This window comes from Carcharhinus amblyrhynchos, chromosome 28, assembly GCF_965287045.1.
Source record: "Carcharhinus amblyrhynchos chromosome 28, sCarAmb.v2.hapA, whole genome shotgun sequence".
Taxonomy (NCBI): Eukaryota; Metazoa; Chordata; class Chondrichthyes; order Carcharhiniformes; family Carcharhinidae; genus Carcharhinus; species Carcharhinus amblyrhynchos.
In genome coordinates, this window is record NC_137351.1 from 1,163,191 (window position 1) to 1,184,341 (window position 21,151).

The 21,151-nt window shown below is 43.6% G+C and overlaps 1 protein-coding gene across 1 annotated transcript in view; it reads right to left on the reverse strand.

Moving 5' to 3' along the window:
- Window positions 1-567: 567 nt before the first annotated feature.
- tnfaip8l3 (tumor necrosis factor, alpha-induced protein 8-like 3) overlaps window positions 568-21,151 on the reverse strand; it is a 58,519-nt gene continuing 37,935 nt past the window's right edge. The window contains exon 2 of the mRNA XM_080214276.1: window positions 568-2,399. Coding sequence (XP_080070402.1) covers window positions 1,834-2,399 — 566 coding nt within the window. The 3' untranslated portion in view covers window positions 568-1,833. The remainder of the gene's footprint in view (window positions 2,400-21,151) is intronic.

Below are 21,151 nucleotides of genomic sequence, written 5' to 3' on the forward strand. Positions count from 1 at the left end.
ACTAAACAAATGGAGCGTAGATATCTTTAAAATTTCATTTACATTTTCATGATGTGGAAACTAAATTGTGGCTGGTATTACTTTGACTAAAAGCCCTTAATTGAAATGAAAGTATCCCAGGTTCTTTAATATTGGTTTCATTTATAAACTACTCGGAAATGTGCTGACATTTCGCTGGAATCCTAAGGTCTCCTAAAAGAAAATCCTTGAATACTAAAAGCAGGAAAACAATCTGGCTCCTTCTTACCTGATGAAATTTGTTACTGTGCTTTACATTTTGATGACAGCATTACCAGTTGTTTGGTTTAGGTGAGTGCGCCTGTTTATTTTTAACCTGCCATCACACTTTAAAATATAAAAAAAAAGGTGCTTTTGCATTCTGCACAAAACTTGCACCTGGTTCCAAGAGAGTGGTCATCAGAGCACAGCGCTATGATTTTTACTCTTGGATTTAGGATGTGATCTCCCTGGTTTTCTGTTTTCCCAGAGAACCGAACGTGCAAAGTCACTGAATTCTGACAGCAGAGCCCTGGGCTTCCGTCCTGAACATGCTGCAGGGGTGGGGCGGGGGTGGGGGTGGGGGGAGTTGTTCGGTGATATGGAAGCCTGGCTTGTTCCTATTATGGAGTGGACTGACTGACAGACTCTTCCAACCCCATTCTTGTTTAGAAAAACAGAAGCTTTGTGGCCCATCTCATCTACTCCACCATTAATTTTGATCATGGCTGATCATTAAAATGTCCAAATCCTGCCTTATCCCCCCTATGCCTTAATCCCTTTAGCCCCAAGAACTATATCTAATTCCTTCTTGAAATCACACAACGTTTTGGTCTCAACTGCTTTCTGTGGGAGTGAATTCCACACATTCACCACCCTCTGGGTGAAGAAATTTCCCCTCACCTCAGTTCTAAAAGATTTACCCCTTATCCTCAAACTATGAGCCATAGTTCTGGACTACCCCACCATCAGGAACATTCATTCAGAATCTACCCTGTCTAATCCTGTTTGAATCTTGTAAGTTTTTATGGGATGCCTTCTCACTCTTTTGAACTCCTGTGAATATAATCCTAACTACTTTAATCTCTCACCATGAACAGCAGGTCTACCATATGAGGAGGGAGTGGTTCCACCTCACCCACATGGCAGATTATTTCATGTTATTTAAATGGGGGTGGGGGGTGTTTGTTAGGATGAAAAGCAGAATGTGATGGAAGCACGAGTTATAATAGCTTTTAAAAGGCAACTGGATAAAAAATTGGATAAGGAAAACTGCGAAGGAGTTATGGCACCATGAGGATGGCTGTTTCACAGAACTGGCACAGGCACCATGGGCTGAATGGCCTTCAAACTATAAGTTACAAAAACAGCTAATAAGTTTGGCCTAAATTGTTCTAACATTTACAGCAATGGTAGAGCAAAGATTTATAGTTGTGTAGCTCAACCTTCTGCATTTTTATAAATTTTCCAAATTTCATAAGATTGTTACTTGGACTGAGGGTCTGAAAAATACTTCAATGTTCGAGAACAAACATCCCATAATGTGTGAGTGAAAATATGATACCAAAAAAAAGCTCTTCCACATGCACAGGCACAGCCAATAAAGTACCCCCCCCACAGCAACAAAACTGCTTCACAAACTGATCCTGTTTTTAAAATGTATACATCTACAGCATAATGTTCAGACAAAAAGATTATCTGTAGCATCAAACACAAACACTAGGGATGGACCATCAAACCCTTCAGTGATGGTGTGGCTGTTCCTTGAAGACCAGCAGGGAGTTTTTAAAAGTTATCCTGTTAATTTTTATATATAAAGGTTTGAGCCATTAAATTTCAGATGATTCCTTCATCCAGCAGTTTGTTCACGCCCTCACAGATTTTCTGCAGGTATTCTTTGTAAATTCCCTCGGGATTGTACAACTCTGATAGAAACTCCACGTCTGCAAAGAGTCTGAAGACGTGGTCAATACGTCCATGGGATTTGGGAGTGAGGTGACGTTCGATCAGTACATGCAGCAAGTCCTTGCACTCATTCAGCAGTTCCGCCAGGACATTCCTGTCAAACGTGAACTCGACCTCGTAGAAACTGACTGCCGTCATGGCTGCTTGGTTCAACTTCTTCTTGAACTTATCCACAATCTCTGTTTCGTCCTGGTTAAACTGGTTGTTGCGGTAGAGGATCCCGATTTTCAATGCGATCTTGATCAAATCCTTCAAGATTTTGTGGGCTTCTTTCTTGTCATTTGTGTAATCTCTGGTGACTTTGTACAGCTCATCTAGGATGTCACTACTTGTGTCGTCAATCAGCATGTTGGCCACCACCTTGGTGGCCATTTTGCTGAGGATCTTTTTCTGAGCTTGCAGGGCCAAGCTTTTGGAGTTGAATGTTTCTGTTCCCCCTGTGAAAACAAAGCAGAACACAACAGTGATCACAAAAAAAATTTACAAGCCATATATTGACAATAGATTCCAGCACAGAAACCAGCGATATTGATCCACATGGGCATTCATTCTTCATACAAACTCCTTCCTATTTCTTATCTTCAATTGAGTTGGGAGTCATGGTGGCACAGTGGTTAGCACTGCTAGGGACCCTGGGTTCAATTCCGGCTTGGGTCATTGTCTGACTGGAGTTTGCATGTTTCTCTGAGTGCTTTGGTTTCCTCCAACAGTCCAAAAGAGGTGGTTAGGTGCATTGGCCATGCTAAGTTCTCCCTCAGTGTACCCAGAGTGTGGTGACTAGGGGATTTTCACAGTAACCTTATTGCAGAGTTAATGTAAGCCTACTTGTGACACTAATAAAATAAACTTTAAAACTTTCCTAATTTTGGACTCTATTCTCTACCTGAACTCAGCTCCTTCACAGTTTTGAAGATATCTCTCAGGTTACCTCTGTCTCTCACAGAATCCCTACAGTGCAGACGGAGGCTGTTTGGCCCATCGAATCCACCCACACCCTAGCCCCATAACCTCAAACATTTACCATGGCCGATCCCCCTAATCTACACATCTTTGGACTGTGGGAGGAAATGGGAGCACTTGGAGGAAACCCACGCAGACATGGGGAGAATGTGTAAACTCCACACAGGCAGGTGACCCAAGCTGGGAATTGAACCCTGGCACTGAGGCAGCAATGCTAACCACTGTGCCACTCGAGATGGAGGAAGAGAGAAAAAGGAAGCCCCTGTTCCGTCTTTCCTTATATTTAGAACCTTTTAGTTCTACTATTTTATACTTGTTTTTTCTGTACCTTCTCCAGTGCCTCTGTCCCTTTTGTAATATGGAGAGCAGAACAATGTTGCCAATGGTTAGTGGGGTAGGCTTTCCGAATAGCCATGTTTCCACCAAGTCAAACAGGGCGTGCGGCCTGAGAAATGTCTGATTTTTAACGTTAACTGAACCATCCTTCACACACGTTCCTGTCCTTACTGCAGACGTTCTCGGTTTGCCTGCACCCTGGGGTCCTCCATGTAAATAGGACATCATTTTTATTTTAAGGAAAGCAAATGTCTCTACTTTAATTAACTCTGAATATTCAGAAGCTGAATATGGAAATAATCTCTTGAGGGTTTACAGAGGCTGTGGGAGATGTTATTAATAGATTAACAGCATCATTATCTCCCAAAACACCCACAGGCTCCCCTTATAAAAGGGGGCTGGGAAAGTTCAGACAGTTCAGGAAAATGCTTAAAGATGAGGCTGACTGTAAAATTTCTTCCGGGGCTTCATTTTGGAGCGTAACGTTGCACCTTGTTGTAAGTTAGGGAAACGAGTGATTTTTCCAATACTAGTGTTGAGATTTCACACTTCACAGTTGCGATGTTTGGTGATGTAAGAGTAAAAGGTGGTATATATTGTAGATTAGCTGATGCCAAAGTCAGTCTGTCCATACACAATATTAAGCCTCATCATCAAGGGCTGCTGTACGGTTCAGCAATAGCCGAGATCAGCCTCTTTCACAGGGTGGAGGTAGTGACACATACCTGCAGGTACGGCAATGCACTGTCAGTCAGTCAAATTCATTGGCTCCTCTATGGCAGTGTCCACCTGCTACCAGTCTGACACAGAGATAATCTACAATCTGGGCCAATTTGCTGGACTTTAACAGGAGTAACCTGTTGGACTTCAGTCTGTTGTGAGACTTCTTACTGTGCTCACCCCAGTCCAATGCTCACATCTCCACGCCAATTTGCTGATGACAGAGGGGTCGATATTTAGCAATCTCAGGTCATAGCAAATTTATTTATTTATTTATTTACACAAGAGGGTGGTGGGTGCCTGGAACTCGCTGCCAGGGGAGATAGTGGCAGCAGATACAATAGTGACTTTTAAAAGGGGCATCTTGACAAATACGTGAATAGGATGGGAACAGAGGGATATGGTCCCTGGAAGGGTAGGGGGTTTAGTTCAGTCGGGGGTAGCATGGTCAGTGCAGACTTGGAGGGCTGAAGGGCCTGTTCCTGTGCTGGAATTTTCTTTGTTCCATTATTCTTTCCCTATTGACTATTAAAAGTATATAGCACATATTTTACTGAACAGTTTGGTTCTCCAAAATCTAAAGGAGGAGTGATGGATGGTATTTATCTACTGACTTAATATAGAAACAGGCAGCCAGTGCTAAGCTAGGAGCAATGTGCAGTAATTCTGTCATGAGAAAAACACAGCGTGCAAGGCAATAGCTGCTTCCCAATGCAGTCACAATGCTTTCACTTAGTACCAGTCACTTATGCCAGACTCCTTTCAAAGGGAAGGTAGATTGGAATCCAGGGCTACACTCTTCGTGGGCAGCTGCAGACAGGAGCAGAGCACAAGATATAAAAATAAAGTTTCACTCAGCCAAAAAGAGCATTAAAGAGCACAACACCGCTATCCAGAAACACGACTTCAAACTATCAATGGTATTTCAGTCTCAACAGCACAACATCCTTGTTTTCAGTACAAGAAAGGTCCAATGAGAAGTGGAGGGAAACACCCCAAAACTGCAATGAGAGGATTTTTCTTTTTGTTTAATTCATTCATGGGACATGGACATCGCTGGCTGGGCCACCTTTTATCGTCCATCTCTGGTTGCCTGATGGCAGCTCAGAGTCAACCACATTGTTGTGGCTCTGGAGTCACATGTAGACCAGACCGAGTAAGGACAGCAGATTTCCTCCCCTAAAGGATGTTAGTGAACCAGATGGGTTTTTCTGACAATTGACAATGGTTCCATGGTCATCAGTAGATTCTTAATTCCAGATTTTTTTTTATTGAATTCAAATTCCACCATCTGCCGTGACAGGATTCGAATCTGGGTCCCCAGGACATTAACTGAGTTCCTAGATTAATAGTCTAGCAATAATACCACTAGGCCATTATTTCCCCATCATCAGTGAGGATAATGAAGTAGAAACATTGATGCAATCACAAAGTCTAATAACACTCCCAGCTCATTCTAGTCACCTTCAGCCAGTTACAAAAGTAACCTCCTCAAATAAACAGTCTGCCCTTGTCTGGGAAATCAAGTGGCTAAAATCACTTAGCAGTGTGATTCTCAATCGAAAGCAGCATGATCCACAGTTCAACCAACAAGGATGTCCATCCTGAGTTGTATTGCTACCATATTCGGTGTCCTCATTTAAAAAAATGATTTGAACAAAGGCGAAATGAAGCGCATCCATTTCCACCCCAAATTTAAGGAATTTTCACACATAGCTGATGAATGCGTCTCTTTCTTGTCTCCATGCCAAGCGAATTCAAGCATCAATGAAGGTAACATCCAACACATGCATTTTCCATCCTCAACAGGGAAATAGACCTGGAGGTGAGGAACTTGTTAACTTCTGGCATCCAGCATTACAGGGAAGGGTGATGTGGAGATGCTGGCGTTGGAGTGGGGTAAACACAATAAGAAGTCTCACAACACCAGGTTAAAGTCCAACAGGTTTATTTGGAATCATGAGTTTTTGGAGTGCTGCTCCTTCACCAGCTGAGTGGGGCATTAGATCTAAGACTATCAATTCACTATGAACTCATGTTGTGCTGGTGAAAACTTATTATTTAATATTAAACCAGTGTTTAATATTGAAGTTGGGGCCACTCACCTGACGAAGGAGCAGTGCTCTGAAAGCTCATGATTCCAAATAAATCTATTGGACTTTAACCTGGTGTTGAGACTTCTTACTATTAGGGAAGAAGGCATGTTAAATTATAAACAGCTCAGTCTAGCTAAATCAAAGGCCAATCATTTGGCAATTAAAAATCAAGTCTTTCAGACACCAGAATTCTGGAGCAACGATATTCGTCTCTCCCTAGGAGCAAGTTGCATTTTGCAAACATCCCCAAGTTCTGATATCTTGCTCCACAGCTGATCCCAGGTTCTCCAGGAATGGGATGGAGTTTGAATTTGGCCACTCTTCCAGCCACAAGTGCTGTAGGATTCTGGGAAGAATGCCCTCCTAATGTCAAATAGAGAAAGTCACCATGTACCAACCTCCAGCTTCCAATTCATCCGACCATCAGTTGAAGGGGTTCAGGCAGCTCCACCGCTTTGCCCAAAGACAAACTTTTCTGTTCTCAGCCATTTCTTTTGGCCATTTGCCTGACATTTTGTTTTTAAACCAGCTCCTTAAGGAATGGCACATGGCAGTGGTTAGCAGTGCTGACTCACAGCACCAGGGACCCACGTTCAATTCTGACCCAGGGTGACCAACCGTGTGGAGTTTGCATGTTCTCCCCGTGTCAGCGTTTCCTCTGGGTGCTGCCGTTTCCTCCCACAGTCCAAAGATGTGTGGATTAGGTGGATGAGTCATGCTAAATTGCCCCTTAATATCCAAGATGTATATTTTAGGGATTGGGTAGGCCATGCCAAGTTGCTCCTTAGTATTACAAGACAAGACATGTAGGTTAGAGGGATTAGCAGAATAAATATGTGGTGTTACAGGGATAGGGTCTGGGTAGGATGTTCTATCAGAGAGTTAATGCAGACTCAATGGGCTGAATGGCCTGCTTCTGCACTGTAGGGATTCGAGGATTCGATGGGATTCTCTGAGTACTGGAACCACCTCTCCTCTCCTCAGGCCATCAGCAAGACCCCATTGGTAGGCAGATTTCAGCTGGAGACTCTTACTGACTCTCCATTGATGCCAATCCAGAAAGATCTGGCCCTCAGGTGCACAGCTGGACACAGCGCGCTGCGTACACTGTTCTCTCTGCATTCTCAGGCAGACCCTAGAGAGATCCGCAGTCGAGACATGTGAAAAGTGACCCCACCCCCCCCACCAAGCAAGAGTCAATGCCATCTGGAGAGCAAAGTGGTTTGAAAGAAAGGAGGAAAATAGGAAAACTACAGCATAAACAGCCCTTTGGTCCACAAATTGCACCGAATGTATCCCTACCTACTAGGCTTACCTATAACCCTCTATTTAATGCTGGCTTTTGCAGTTCCGGTCACTGGAGGAGCAACAGGTGCCTCAGAGTCTTTGGAGAAAGTGGAGATTAGTGATAACATGTTGTTTGTTACAAAGATGGCAGAATTTAAATATTTGTAAGATATTTGGACTGCTTGGAATACACCCAACACTTCCTGAAGGGCTGTGAAGAGTAGAGGAAGTTGAAACTGAATTTTCCTTGTGGTTTAACAGAGAAAGGAGCAACACCAGACAATAAGACATTAACTAGTCCTTGAAGTTTTCTTCAAAAAAAAAAATGGTCTAAAGCATTCAACACAAAAGGAACCAATTAAACCGCAATCACTGAAGACAGTCTTCACAAGCTCATTTATGTCTTTGAACAGTGGTTTGTAGCTAATTAATGGGAATAAACCCAGGATTATTTGGATGGGACCCACCAAGATAATCTAATAATTCACTTATTTTAAAATTCTTTTAATCCTTTTTGTAATTCAAGATTGGGTAAAAAAAAACAATACATTTGTTAGGGTTCAAAATGATAATATATGCAGAAGTTCAGTGTCCAACAAGCTCCATTCCCTTTAGTTTTGGCTGCATAGTCTACCTTAAAGCTGATATTGACGTTCTATGACATCGGATCCCTACAGTGCAAAGCAGGTCATTTGGCCCATTGAGTTTGCAGAGCATCTTACCCAGATCCTATCCCCTACCCTTCCTGGGACACCAAGGGACAATTTTGCATGGCCAATCATCTTAACCAGTACATCTTTTGGACTGTGGGAGGAAACCGGAGCATCCGGAGGAAACCCACACAGACACAGGGAGAGAATGTGCAAACTGCACACAGACAGTAACCCGAGGCAGGAATTGAACCCAGGTCCCTGGTGCTGAGGCAGCAATGCTAACCACTGTGCCATCTACATTGAATTCCATTTGCATGGAAATGGAGAGCAGTCATCTGTCCTGCCCATCTATATCCTCCTGCTATCCAAGGCTATCTTACTCGCTATTTACCACTCACCAATTCTTATATCATCCCCGAACTTATAGATCAACCTTTCTACATTTATATCCAAATCATTTATATAAACCATAAACAGCACGGGTCCCAATGCTGATCCTTGCGGGACCCCACTGGTCTTCAGCAGGCCTGATGGGGAAGAACATACAGTTTGGTCCAAGATGCTGCCTTCTTGATAACTGGTCCCTTGGCTTTACTTTTGTTTTACATTTTCTTCAATTAAATCATCCTACAAACAGCAATAGATGGTAGTAATGACTGGGCAGTCAGTGGGTCTCAAATATCCCTGATAAGTTATCAATTACACACGTGAAGTGGCCAAGTAATCCTGTAATAAGCCAACCCCACATTACAGCAACAGCCCAATTCATCTGGATGCAGATCCTACTGTATCCAGTGCAGAATCGCTGACCCAGGTACATGCACTACAGCATCGGACCGATAGATCTCATTGCTGCAGATCAGTTCTGTCCAGAGATGCACCTGGGGTGAACGCAACATTGAAGAATATACTTTGAAAGTAAGTAACATTGATTGATAAAATCTACATAAAAAGATGAAGGCATATGTTGGATTAAAATATAATCAAAGTATCAGAAATTGCTTATTGCAGCAGAATAAAGCAAACTACTGCAGGTTCTGCATATCTGAAATAAAAACACAATGTGTTGGAACTCAGCAGGTCTGTGGAAGGAGGTGCAGAATTCCTGTTTTGAGTCCAATGTGACACTTAGAACCATAAAATTCCTACATTGCTGAAGGGGGCCATTTGGCCCATCAAGTCTGGATCAACTCTCTGAAAGAGCACCTTAACCAGGCCCACCCCTTCAGCCTAACCCCACAACCTCACATTTACCATAGCTATTCACCCTCATCTGTACATCTTTGGACATGAAGGGATAATTTAGCATGGTCAATGCACATCTTTGGTCTGTAGGAGGAAACCCGAACACCTGGGCATAGGCATCATTGGCTGGCCAACATTTATTACCCATCCCTAGTTGCCCGAGTGCAGTTGAGAATCAACCACATTGCTGTGGTTCTGAAGTCACATGTAGGCCAGACCAGGCAAGGATGGCTGATTTCCTTCCCTAAAAGGACAGTAGTGAACCAAATGGGTTTTTCTGGCAATTAACAATGGTTTCATGGTCATCGGTAAATTATTAATGACATTCACTTACTTTTCATTGAATTCAAATTCCAACAACTGCCATGGTGGGATTCAAACCTGCGTCCCCAGAATATTAGTGGGGTTTCTGGATTAATAGTCTAGCAATAAATACTAATAGACCACTGTCTCCTCATTGAGGGAGGCCATTGGCCCTCTGGTCCACCCAAAAAGGAAAGGTCTGATGTTCCACATGATCCTATCCAACCAGATCATAAACCAGGGTTCAACTGTTTGTGTCTCACTCCTGAATGTCCATTCCCTGGGATACTCCACTTTATACTTCTCTCTCTTTACTGAAAGATTATTCACTAGCGTTTATTTTGCATCTCCAAGTTTTACCTTGAATTTCCACTACTTTGAATTTACTAATTGAAGAACTTGGTCAAAGGCTAACTAAAGACCAATTCTTCTCCGTACCAAAGGTTTGTCAGAGTCTAGCCCTTAACTTTACACGTACAGCATTTCACAGATCTACTACTGATGGTATTAGACTGGACAAGAATTCCCACTGTGCCCATCTCGTTCACTTTTAGCCATAATATTTATTAAATGCTGTCACTTTGCATAATTTCTGACAGGTTTATTTGTTCTGTGAATTCTCGCAATGTTAAACAACTGACTTTCACACCAGCATCATGAGATATATTCACTCTGAAAATGAGAGATACTGGCAGCTGAGGGAAAAGGTCAGACGGAGGAGGATCAAGGGTTGATCTAAATAAGAAATGAATAAGCTTCTGGGCAAAATGGAAAAATGAGGGCAACATGAACTGAGCTATTGGAAAAAGAGCTAAAAGCAAAATACTGCAGATGCTGGAATCTGAAAGAGAAACAAAGTGCTGGAAAATCTCAGCAGATCTGAACAAAGAACAACACAGCACGGGAAACAGGCCCTTCGGCCCAACGAGCCTGTGCCGCCATTTTAACATTATGAGTGCCCTCCTCTACCTATAAACTTTGTCTACACCTATTGGGGAAGATTGAGGGGAGACTAATTTAGGGATAATTTGTTACACCAATCAGCCTAAGAGCACGTTTTTGGGGTGTGGGAGGAAACCGGAACACCCGGAGAAAACCCACACGATCATGGGGAGAATGTCTGCGGGAGTTTGCACATCGGCCCAAATCCATATATCTGCAAAGCAAACAGTGACAGTAACTGAGCAGTTCTGATGAAGGGTCATTAAGACTCGAAATTTTGCCCCTTTACTCTCCCCACAGATGCTATCAGACCTGCTGAGAATTTCCAGGACTTTGTATCGGAAAGAGCTGGCAGCAAGTCTAGAGTGTGGAAGAGACACCAAGATCTTGAAGTGCGAATGACCTGAATAAGGGAATGTCTATCCTGCCAATGGATTTGCAGGATCATACAGAGGGAAAGCTAGTGGTACTTTTCCAGGGACATGGTCCATGTCTCTGAGCTATTTAAGAAGGTGGGTATCACTACTGCTGTGTAGATCATGGGCTTGGTGCCGGGTCTGAGGAACTGATTGCCAAACTCTCTCTTCCTCAGGGGACTGAAGGCTCCAATGGCACAGCGAAGGTGGTATTAAACCTCTTTGTCAATATCTGCCCATGTTGACAGTGGGCAGCCAAAGTAAGAAAAGTGGCCGCATTGTCCAAAGACTCATCATGAATGTTGATAACCAGGGGTAGGTTGGTAAAGGATGTTTGTCTTTCTTTCACATTAAGCCCATGCTCTTGTACACCTCAGCGAAGGTGTTGACAATGTTTGGAGCTTGGTCTCAGAGTGTGTGCAGATGCAAGTATCTGAGAATGGGATGAGTTTGGATCTGGCCTGCAGGCAAGGGAAGTTTAAGAGATTCCGGTTTGTTCTGTTCTCCTGCGGGGAACTTGCTAAGGGTGAAATGGAGCATTGCAGCAAGGAGGATTGAAAAGAACATCAGTGTGATGACACAGCCTCATGCCAGGTTGGGGTTGTGCTGAGATGATGGTGGGTAGCCTGTGAAGGCATTAGAAGCATTTCAGAGAAGGTTCACTTAGCGGATTCTGGCAGGAAGGGTTATCTTGAGGAAAGATTGCATAGTCTGGGCCTGTATCCAATTTGATTTTGATTTATTGTCACAGTATTAGTATACAGTGAAAAATATTGTTTCTGCACTGTGATTAGCACTGCTGCCTCACAGCACCAGGGACCTGGTTTTAATTCCCAGCTTGGGACACTGTCTGTGTAGAGTTTATACATTCTCTCTGTGTCTGCATGGGTTTCCTCCGAGTGCTCCGGTTTCCACCCATAGTCCAAAGATGTGCAGGTTAGGTGAATTCTCCCTCAGTGTACCCGAACAGGCACCAGGGTGTGGTGACTAAGGAATTTTCACCTTAATTTCATTGCAGTGTTAATGAAACATTACTTATGACTAATAAACTTTGCTATACAGACAAAGCACACCATCCACAGAATGCAGAATGTAGCGTTACAGTTCTAGCTAGAGTGTAATGAGAGGTCGGTCCATTCAAAAGTTTGATGGCAGCAGGGAAGAGAAGCTGTTCTTGAATCTGTTGCTTTGTGACCTCAGAGTTTTGTACCATGAAAAGTGATCTTAAAATCCTGAGGGGATTTGAAGGGTGGATGTTTCCCCGGTGGGAGAGACTAGATGTGGAGATGCCAGCATTGGACTGGGGTAAACACAGTAAGAAGTCTCATAAACCTGTTGGACTTTAACCTGGTGTTATTTGATAGTAAACCCACTAGCTTTTGGAAACACTGTTCCTTCGTCAGGTGAGTGGAGAGTTCTGATCAGAAACAGGGCATATAAAGGCGCACACCGTATTTGGCACTGACTTCAAACTGTCTTAACTCAGTTAGCACTTAGTGGAAATTCACTGGCCACATCCCTGCTTCCTGTGGTCTGGTGACACAGTCAATGTATTTACCCATCAGATTAACGTACAGAATCTGATAACATTTACAGGATATTCAGTGACATTTTATTCTGGTGTTGCAATTGTTCTTATACCATGAAGATCGTTTAGAGTAAAATAACATGGATCCTCAACTGCTCGGTCTTTATAATGTTACATTGGCTGGACGGCTGGTTAGTGATACAGAGCGATGCTAACAATTCCTGTACTGGCTGAGGTTATTCATGAAGGCCCCGGCTTCTCAACCTTGCCCCTCGCCTGAGGTGCGGTGACCCCCAGGTTAAATCACCACTAGTCAGCTCTCCCCCCCTCAAAAAAGGAAGAGCAGCCTATAGTCATCTGAGACTGTGGCGAACTTATCTTTTAACTTTAGTTAACTGGACAATTAACACAAGCTACTGCACCTCTGAAGAATGTTGCATTTGTAAATGGAAATAAAACTGCATGCAGGCAATAGAGAGAAAGACTGAGCTCCAGGAATACTTTGACAGGAATGTGCAAGTTCAGATGGAAGGGTTCAGCTCGTCATGGAGGTGGTGGGAATTAGGAAACAGGTGGACAGCACAGTGGCACAGTGGTTAGCACCGCTGCCTCACAGCTCCATGGCCCTGGGTTCGATTCCCAGCTTGGGACACTCTGTGTGGAGTTTGTACGTTCTCCCCGTGTCTGCAAGGGTTTCCTCCGGGTGCTCTGGTTTCCTCCCACAGTCCAAAGATGTGTGGGTTAGGTTGATTGGCCATGCTAAAATTGTCCCTTAGTGTCCTGGGATGCGTACATTAGAGGGATTAGTGGAGTAAATAAATGGGATTGTGGGGATAGGGCCTGGGTGGGATTGTGGTCTGTGCAGACTCAAATGGGCCGAAAAGCCTCCTTCTGCACTGTAGGGATTCTAAGAGGTTTGTTTCCTGGTAGTGGAGCCTCTCCCCCACATCACTCTGACACAAACCTGGAACTGATCACCATTTTTATCCAAGTAGAAGCAGGAATAGTGAGGGGGACGGACGGATGGATCTGCCAGCCAATAGTTTTGGGGTGGGGTCACAGGGATTAGAAGCACAAACGCCATGGAACAGAAGCATGTTTTGCCCGATTGGACAGCCATTGCTGTGTGCACACCAGAATGATGTTTTACAGAAGGAAGAGTTTGCCGTTTCGCGGTGCTCTGGGTCAATGGAAAACAAAGGGCAGGGAAATGTTAGTCTCGCTAAAATTTAAATGCTGTACAATAGATGTTCCTCAGACTCCCAGTTTATAAAAATCAGATAAAACTTTTTTAAAGTTGTCAATCCTGTTCCCGATTAGTTTTGGAGATTTTCAGTTTCACACAGATCCCATTGGCCTTAATTACCCAAGTTCCTTAATTACCCAAGTCACGGTATAAATGATTTATGTTCATGAGCGCTGGCTGCACACATTCCCTCAACACCATTTTCTTTGGTCTCCCATCCCTGCACCGACCCAATTTGGCAAACAAAAATCCAGAGTACGTTAATCTTTATTCATTGAGGGCCAGAGAGATACTGGTTATAAACACTAGATGGAGCACTGCACAATGGCAGGGCCAAGTGGGAAGTTGATACACGAGCCTCACTCTTTCTGCAAACACACTTGTCCCAGAATTTAAGAGCCAGAATGTTACCATTGTCTGTGCCGGTGGGATTTTCCCATTCCGCTGCAGTGAACAGAGATTTGACAGGGTGCCAAATTCTCCCACCTTGCTGCTGTGGGAGTGTGGCGTGAATGCTGGTAAGATCGCGCCCAAGGAGCTCTATAGGACAGCGATGTCTGAACTTCTGTCTTTGAGTTCACAAAACTTCAGGATCAAGATAGAATCGTACAGGCACAGAAGGAGGCCATTCAGCCCATTTTTAAAAGTGCTATTCAATTCATCCTGTTACATCCCTACTCGTTCCCCATAGCCCTGCAAATTTTACAGTCCCAAGTATTTAACCACTTCCTTTTTGAAAGTTGCTATTGAAAATGCTTCCACTGCCCTCGTGCATTCCTGATTAGAATAACTTACTGCTCAAAGAAAGTTATTCTCAGCTCCCCTCTGATTCTTATGCAAATTATTTTGAAGCTTTTACTGACCATCCTGCCAGTAACAACAGTTTTTTCTTCTATATCCTCTCAAAATCTTTCATAAATTTTGAAATTCCTCTATTAAACCTCTACTTGAATGTCTTTATTCACAGGAGAACAATCTCAAATTCTCTTGTCTCTCTACAAGTCACCAATCTCTTTGATTTGATCTGATTTATTATTTGTCACATGCACTGGGACATAGGAAGAAGTATTGTTTCTTGCACACACACAATCTAGACAAGGCATACTGTTCATAGTAACTTATGAGCCTTGAGTGAATGGTGGAGCAGACTCGATGGGCCGAATGGCCTAATTCTGCTCCTATAATCTCAACTTTAACATTTCACACAAAGGACAATTAAAAAACATAGCTTTCACCAATACTAATTGAAGGAATTAGACATGGCTCTTTGAGCTAATGGGCAAAAGAGTAAGGTTCCAACAGTACATCTGGAGCTGGCTGCTGCATTCTGTGACGTGGTTCAGACTGAAAACTAGATTCCCGACAGCTGGAGAGGAAAGACCACAGCTGTTGTTGGTCAAACATTAGGAACAACTTACCTTTGGCTAAAGCGGTGCCAGTGAAATCCGATTTGTTTATTAATGTATCGGGGCACTTCAGGAGCTTTCGCTACCCGGACCCTTCACTGGCTTCGTCGCATCGTTTTGGATCACTATTGCCTGTGATTTAATCTATAAATGGCTGTGATTTCATTGCTCAATGTATAGACTTAAAATAAAAAGCAGAATTATACTTTTTACGCAAATAGAAAAACCCACTAAGATTATTAAAGTAGGTCACGTTAATTCCATGACGAGGAAAATGCCAGAATAGTTTCTGTTTATTATCGTAACACCAGAAAAATTATTTTTGTCACGCTCATTGGAAATAAAATTTAGTTTGGTTAGCATAACTCTTGTGCTGTTAGTTTGTAAAATCCCCACAGTGCAGGAGGTTGCCATTCAGCCCATTGAGTCTGCACTAACTCTCTCTGATAGAGTATTTTACCCAGGTCCTTTCCCTAACCCTCACGTATTTACTGTGGCTTGTCCATCTAACCTACATATCTTGGGACACTAGGGAGCAATTTAGCATGGCCAGTACATCTAACTTGCACATCTTTGGTCTGTGGGAGGAAACCAGAGCACCTCGAGGAAACCCACGAAGACATGGGGAGAATGTGCAAACTCCACACAGACAGTAACCCAAGGCCAGACTTGAACCTGGGTTCCTGGCGCTGAGAGGCAGCGGTGCTAACCGCTGTGTGACCATGCTGCTCTGGTTGACAAGGTTGTGAACTCAAACCCCATATGAAGACTTGAGCATGAATTTAAGATAATTTTTCAGCACAATACTGGTGAGTGCTGTAGTTTTTAGTCGTACTTTGTGTGAAATGTTAAATTTGAGACCATTTGAGATTTAGGACCAGGATTAAGCCATTCGGCCCATCAAGTCTGCCTACCATTCATACATGGTTCATAAGTTTCTCAACCCCATTCTCTCACCTGTTCCCATAACCTTTCATTCCCTTACCAATCAAGAACCTCTCTCCATCTTAAATGCACTCAATGACCCAGCCTCCACAGCCTTCTATGGCAATGAATTCCACCCTCTGGCTGAAGTAATTCCTCATCTCGGTTCTGAAGGGTTGTCCCTTTACTCTGAGGCTCTGCCCTCAGATACTAGTCTCTCCTACTAATGCAGACATCTTCTCCACATCCATTCTGTCCAGGCCTTTCAGTATTCACTAAGCTTCAATGAGATTCCCCTCACCCTTTTAACTCCATCGAGTACAGACCCAGAGTCCTCAAACGTTCCTCCAGGTTCTGTTTCTTGTGGATATTGAAAATCCTATGGTGCTGAAGACAAGAAGGAACTTCTCCTAGTATCCCGGGTCAATATTCTCTACTGCCCACAGCACAGAATGGCTGATGTTTTTATTTCCCGGTGGGTGTATAGGATCAAATGACTGTTTACTTGAGTAACACGGTATAATCGGAGATGATTGGGGATATTACTAGGGCTCATGAGATTGTGGGAAAGTTGGATTTAGCGACGGGATCTGATTCACCAGGTCTTAACCCCTTTTTACCCAAAAATCATAAATTCCAGTGTGGGTCACAGTCTTGTTTATTTAGCAGGATTAAAAGTAGGCTTACATTAACACTGTAATGAAATTACTGTGAAAATCTCCTGATCGCCACACTCCAGCACCTGTTTGGGTACTGAGGGAGAATTTAGAATGGCCAATGCACCCTAACCAGCACGTCTTTCAGACTGTGGGAGGAAACACACACAGGCAGTGATGCAAGCCGGGAATTGAACCCAGGTCCCTCGCACTGTGAGGCAGCTATGCTAACTGTGCCACTATGCAGCCTACAATTACTCTCCTATTCCACTATCATCCTTTCATTGAAAAGGTTGGACTAGTGGAGTAACATCATCGTCTCAAATCCAGTCAGGTCTTTTACAGCAGCCAATCCTGCCCATGTGATGTAAGTGATCCTGCTGTGCAATAGTGGTCAATGGTCATGGCAGTTTCTTAATGCCGGGACATTCTTTTGTTAATCCAGAGCAATACACTGTCCTCCAAGTGGGAGAGAGTGGGCAAGAGCTCGACACTGAATCACTCTACAGAAGTAATTCAGTCAGGGTGTGGAGCAGAGCCACATCAGACAGGAACGTGTCTGCAAGTGGCCTGTAACTCAAGAGCCATAATTGTGAAAAACACACATTGCTCCAGACAGAATCTACTCTTAGATCACTGCTGAATTGTGCCTCGAGCTGCCCAGTATGTTATTTTTATCTAGGCACTCGTGTTTATTTGAAATAGATTGCATAAAAACAATGAGATCATAAACGCGAGCAGGAGGAGCCTTTTAGCTCCTGCTCCACCAGTCTGTAAGATCAAGGCTGATCTAATGTTCCAGTTCGTCCATACCCCTCCCATCAGTCAAGACTCAACCTTGGATAACCCGGCCTTCTCGCTCACTGGAATTCTAAACACCAAAGAGCCTCAGAAGAGATTCCTCCTCATCTCCATCACGAACGGAAGGTCCCTCATTAAAAATAGTGTCCTCCAGACCGAGATTTTCCCACAAGGGGAAACATCTCAGAGTCTAAAGCAATTCATGCTGCAATCTGGTACCTGCGTGTTAAGTGTCCATGACTAATTATAAGGCTGGCCTACAATCTCATGAGCATGCATTGTTCTACATGTTGACCCTGTTCAAGGTTACAGACCTGGTTTGAGGACAAGCAGAATTCCATGGATTTTTTTGACTATCAAACATTAACAATTAGGGCTGGCGGTTAATGTGAGTAACATGCAAAATAGAGTTCTCCCAGGAATCTTCCCTCAAGTTGCCATGGATTTGCATCAAAACCTTGTATTGGGCACATAAAAATGTGCAAGAAATAGCAATTGGAGAAAACCTTCATAGTCCATACATGAATTTTTAAAAATGTACTTGTTTGGGGGATGTGGGAGTTGTCAGTGTTTATTGCCCACTCCTAATTACCCTTGAACTTTGCTAGGACCATTTCAGGGGATATTTAAGAGTCAAACCATATTGCTGTGGATCTGGAGTTATACGTAGACCAGGTAGAGATAGCAGATTTCCTCTAAAGGACATCAATGAACCAGATGGGTTTTTACAACAATGGTTTCATGATTATTATTAGACACTTAATTCAAAAATTTTTTAAAATTGTATTCAAATTTCACCACTTGCTGTGATGGGATTTGAACCGGGTTCCCAGATTATTGCCATGGGTCTCTGGATTGCTAATCCTGCAACAATACCATTGCCTCCCCAAACATTAAAACTTGAGCATCAAGGGTACATCTTCTTCCCACGTTTTTCTGTGGTAAATTATTCTTCCTCATCCCTTCCCTGCTAGTTAAACAAACACAAACACAGACGGATAAAGGAATGAACCACAAAGGCTGAAAGTCCAAGATTAAAGCAACAAATAGAACCATGAGTGTTGAATGGCTCAACTCAAGATAATTGGCACTCTGCACTCTACACAAGGTCTCTGCGAATGGCATGGTGGCACAGTGGTTTGCACTATTGCCTCACAGCACCGGGAACGCAGGTTCGATTCCCAGCCTGGGTCACTGTCTGTGTGGAGACTGCACATACTCCCCATGTCTGCGTGGGTTTCCTCCAGGTGCTCTGGTTTTCTCCCATAGTCTGAAAGATATGCTGGTTAGGTGCATTGGCCATGTTAAATTCTCCCTCAGTGCACCCAAGCAGGCGTCAAAGTATGGTGACAAGGGGATTTTCACAGTAACTTCATTGCACAGCTTGGTATGGCTGCTGCTCTGCCCAAGACCACAAGAAACTACAAAAGGTCTTGAACGTAGCCCAATCCATCACTCAAACCAGCCTCCATCCATTGACTCTGTCTATACTTCCTGTTGCCTCAGAAAAGTAGCCAGCATCTTGGACATTCTCTCTTCCACTTTCTTCTGTTGGGAAAAAGATGCAAAAGTCTCAGCTCCCATACCAACCAACTCAGTAATATCATCTTCCCTGCTGCCATCAGACTTTTAAATAGACCTACCTCGCACTAAGTTGATCTTTCTCTACACTCTAGCTATGATTGTAACACTACATTCTGCATTCACTGCTTTCCTTCTCTGTGAAGAGTATGCTTTGTTTGTACAGTGCACAAGAAACAATACTTTTCACTGTATGTTAATACATGTGACAATAATAAATCAAATCAGTGTTAATATAAGCCTGCTTGTGACACTAATAAATAAACTTTAAATACTTGCCTGGGGCTCCAAGCTGAATGGGTGTCAGAGGACGTGTGGGGAGATAGTGAAAATGAAGAGAAGTGCAGAAGGTGGAATCCCTGCACCAAGGCCCTTACTTGTATTTGATTTCCTCTTTTATCCCCCAACTTATCAAAAGGAGACAGCAATGTACACAGCAGTGCATTTTATCAACTACCTTTCTCCAGGAGGGGAGGCCTCCATCACCAAAACAATGTTGAATTTTACATTTAAATTAAAAAATGTCATCCACAAAAGGGAAAGCAGCGTCAAAAATAATAAACCCAAAAATAATAAACCCAGGTCACTCACGGGGCAAAACCTAAGGCAGGGGGAGGGGCTGTGATGGTGAAAAAAGCTTCAGTAATGGAATGTGGGCAAAGACTGGCTGCAACAGGAATCATACACCAAATACCTCATAAAATTAGCCTACTCCTGAAACGTGTAATAAATCTTATTGCAGGGAAGGTTTGACATGAATGTGGTTTCTGGAGCAGTAGAAACAGCTTTATTCCCTGCAGGCACACAGAGTAAGACACCTCAAGGTCAGCATTTTGCTCCATATACTACAAAAAGAAAAATCCGATTACAGAATATTAACACTTTCTTTCTCACAATGCCAGTCCTTAGGGTGCCTGAGCATCCACCACCCCCCCCCCCCAAACACATCCTTTGCCACCGCGCCCCCTTACAGAACCGTGTAAGCGGAGAAATGGCACAATGGTTAGCACTATTGCCTCAGGGCCTGGGAGGCAGGCTGAATCCCAACATCGGGTGACTGTGGAATTTGTACATTCTCCCCATGTCTGCATGGGTTTCCTCCAGGTGCTTTGGTTTCCTCCCACACTCTGAAGATGTGCCGGTTAATTTGGATTGGCCGAATTAAATTGCTCCTTAGTGTTGGAGGAGTTAGAAGGGTGAACACATGGGGTTACGGGGATAGGGCCTGAGTAGTGTTGTTATTGGTGTGGGCTTGATGGGCCAAATGGCCTCCTTCTGCACTGTAGGGATTCTATGCCTCAAAGACTGGCACTTTGATCCTGGGGGCATCACTTCACACCTTCTGATATTTTGCACTGCAGCACTCCACCCTGACAGTCAGCATTTACTTTCCAGTTGCTGTCATAAACATTCTCAATTTGTCGATCCAGAGAATGAGAATGTCTCCTCCTTGCTGCCTGTGGATGGACCAGCAGGTGTCAAAACTATTTTTAAATTTGCTTTTTTAAAATTACATTAATCGCTCCACCACTGACGTCTGAGTCTCCAGTTGCCAATTAAGGCTCAAAGCTCTGGAATCCTCTCTCCTATTAGATGAGCCACCAAAGACTAACTTTTTGACCAAACTATGGGCCCCACTATCTCCTCATGTGGCTCACTGTCAGAAGGGAGTCAGTTTTGCACAATTGGCTAGTTCCTGATGCAGTGACGCCAACAGTGTGGGTTTAATTCCCGTATCGGTTGAGGTTATGAAGGTCTCGCCTTCTCTACCCTGCCCCTCGCCCGAGGTGTGGTAATCCGCAGGTTAAATCACCAGCGGTCACAGCCTAAGGTCTTCTGGGATAATGGTGGCACGGTGGTGGTTAGGGCTGTTGCCTCAGTGCCAGGTTTGATTCCGGCCTTGGGTGACTGTTTGTATGGACTTTGCACATTCTCCCTGTGGCTGTGTGGGTTTTTTCTGGGTGCTCCAGTTTCCTCTCAGTTCAAAGATGTGCAGGCTAGGTGGATTGGCCATGCTAAATTGCTCCTTAGGTATCCAAAGATGTGTAGGTTAGATGGAATTAGCCACGGTAAATGCAGGGGATTAAAG